The sequence below is a fragment of the Aplysia californica genome, unplaced genomic scaffold (genome assembly GCF_000002075.1).
Source record: "Aplysia californica isolate F4 #8 unplaced genomic scaffold, AplCal3.0 scaffold00326, whole genome shotgun sequence".
Classification (NCBI taxonomy): domain Eukaryota; kingdom Metazoa; phylum Mollusca; class Gastropoda; order Aplysiida; family Aplysiidae; genus Aplysia; species Aplysia californica.
In genome coordinates, this window is record NW_004797596.1 from 322,039 (window position 1) to 323,439 (window position 1,401).

General features: G+C 48.5%; 1 protein-coding gene across 1 annotated transcript in view; it reads right to left on the minus strand.

The window, feature by feature from the left end:
• LOC101864236 (E3 ubiquitin-protein ligase MIB1) overlaps positions 1-1,401 on the minus strand; it is a gene marked incomplete in the record, with an annotated part of 184,898 nt that overhangs the window by 13,403 nt on the left and 170,094 nt on the right. Inside the window, 1 exon segment of the mRNA XM_005102477.3 lies at positions 48-180. Coding sequence (XP_005102534.2) covers positions 48-180 — 133 coding nt within the window.

The window sequence follows — 1,401 nt, forward strand, 5'->3', positions numbered from 1 at the left end:
ACACACACACACACACACACACACACACACACAGAAACACGACAGACCTGATGGACCAGCAGTTCCGCGACTTCCACGTGGTTGTTGAGAGAGGCCAGATGCAAGGCGGTATACCCGTCGTCCTTCTTCTCGTCCACGATCCACGGCCGGGGCAGTTTGGTCAGCAAGATACGCATGGCACTGAAAGCACACATAGAGAGAAAGGCAAACTGAAAAAAACTGGGATACTATAACGGGACGAATTATCATATTTGGTCACGCACCGCTCTCTTAAGTACGACTATGTGGCGCATATTATGCTCGTCTTTTCGTCCACGGCCAGACGCTGGGGAAAGAAATGCGCCCATAATGTCAGACAACACAACGGACAAAACAACGTGCAGTCAAAATTGTCCACCAAGGCAGCCAGCCATCCGTTGTCGGGGAGGAAGGTGGTTGTCTTAGACAGGCGGACGTCTTGGATAGTTTCCTTATAATATTAAGAACACACACGTAGGAAGAAAGGGGGGGGGGGGAGGTGCAGGGAGGTTCAGTTTTAGTAAAAGTTTAGTTTTAGTAGAGGTTTTACGGTGCTCGCAACTGCATAAGGTCATATGAGCGCCAGAAGATTAGAGGTGTTACAAGAGACCCTAAAGACGATAGATGTTTGATAGGAAAGAAGAAGCAAACCACACCAGAGCACCCGCCAACCACCCACAGTAAACGCACTAGCAACACAATAAGGTCATAATATAAGTACCTAAGATTAGAGATGTTACAAGAGAGTAACAAACGCAAAATAGAAGGAGGACAGATAAAGACAATCAATGTTTGACAGGAAAGAGGGGGCAAACCACACCAGAGCACCCGCCAATCACTCACGAGCAGGGAGGTGGTCGTTTGTACAGGTGATTGACTTGGACACGTAGTCGTTAGAGCAGGTTCGACTGCATTACTATTACCAATCATCATTTCTTGGCCCCGACACTATCGACAACAGATCTCTCTGGCAACGGACAAACTGACAACCCCGCAGGAATCGCTATCAGAAAGACATGAGTGGATCGTGTGCGCGTTTCAAAAGGACCCCAGACATCATGTCACAAGACGGACAGCCCTGAACAAGAGTCCACAGGGATAGACACGACACATCGGGACAGACACGAAACACATGGCGTGGAGCCGTCGTGGCTGGCTTAGAAGAGAGACTAGACCACTGTCTGTTGTGTGGTATAGGCTGGAGATGAAGGCAAAGGACAGAGACTGCAAGGATAAGTTAGTCTTTTGGTGGTCTTTGCTCCTGTGGGTGTGATGAAGGTTGATGATGACGGAAAAAGAGGTGGTGAGAGATGAAGAAAAAAAGAGCTTGGGGGTGGGGGTGGTTGGGGTGGTGGTAGAGGAATTAAAGGGATTTTTTCTTTG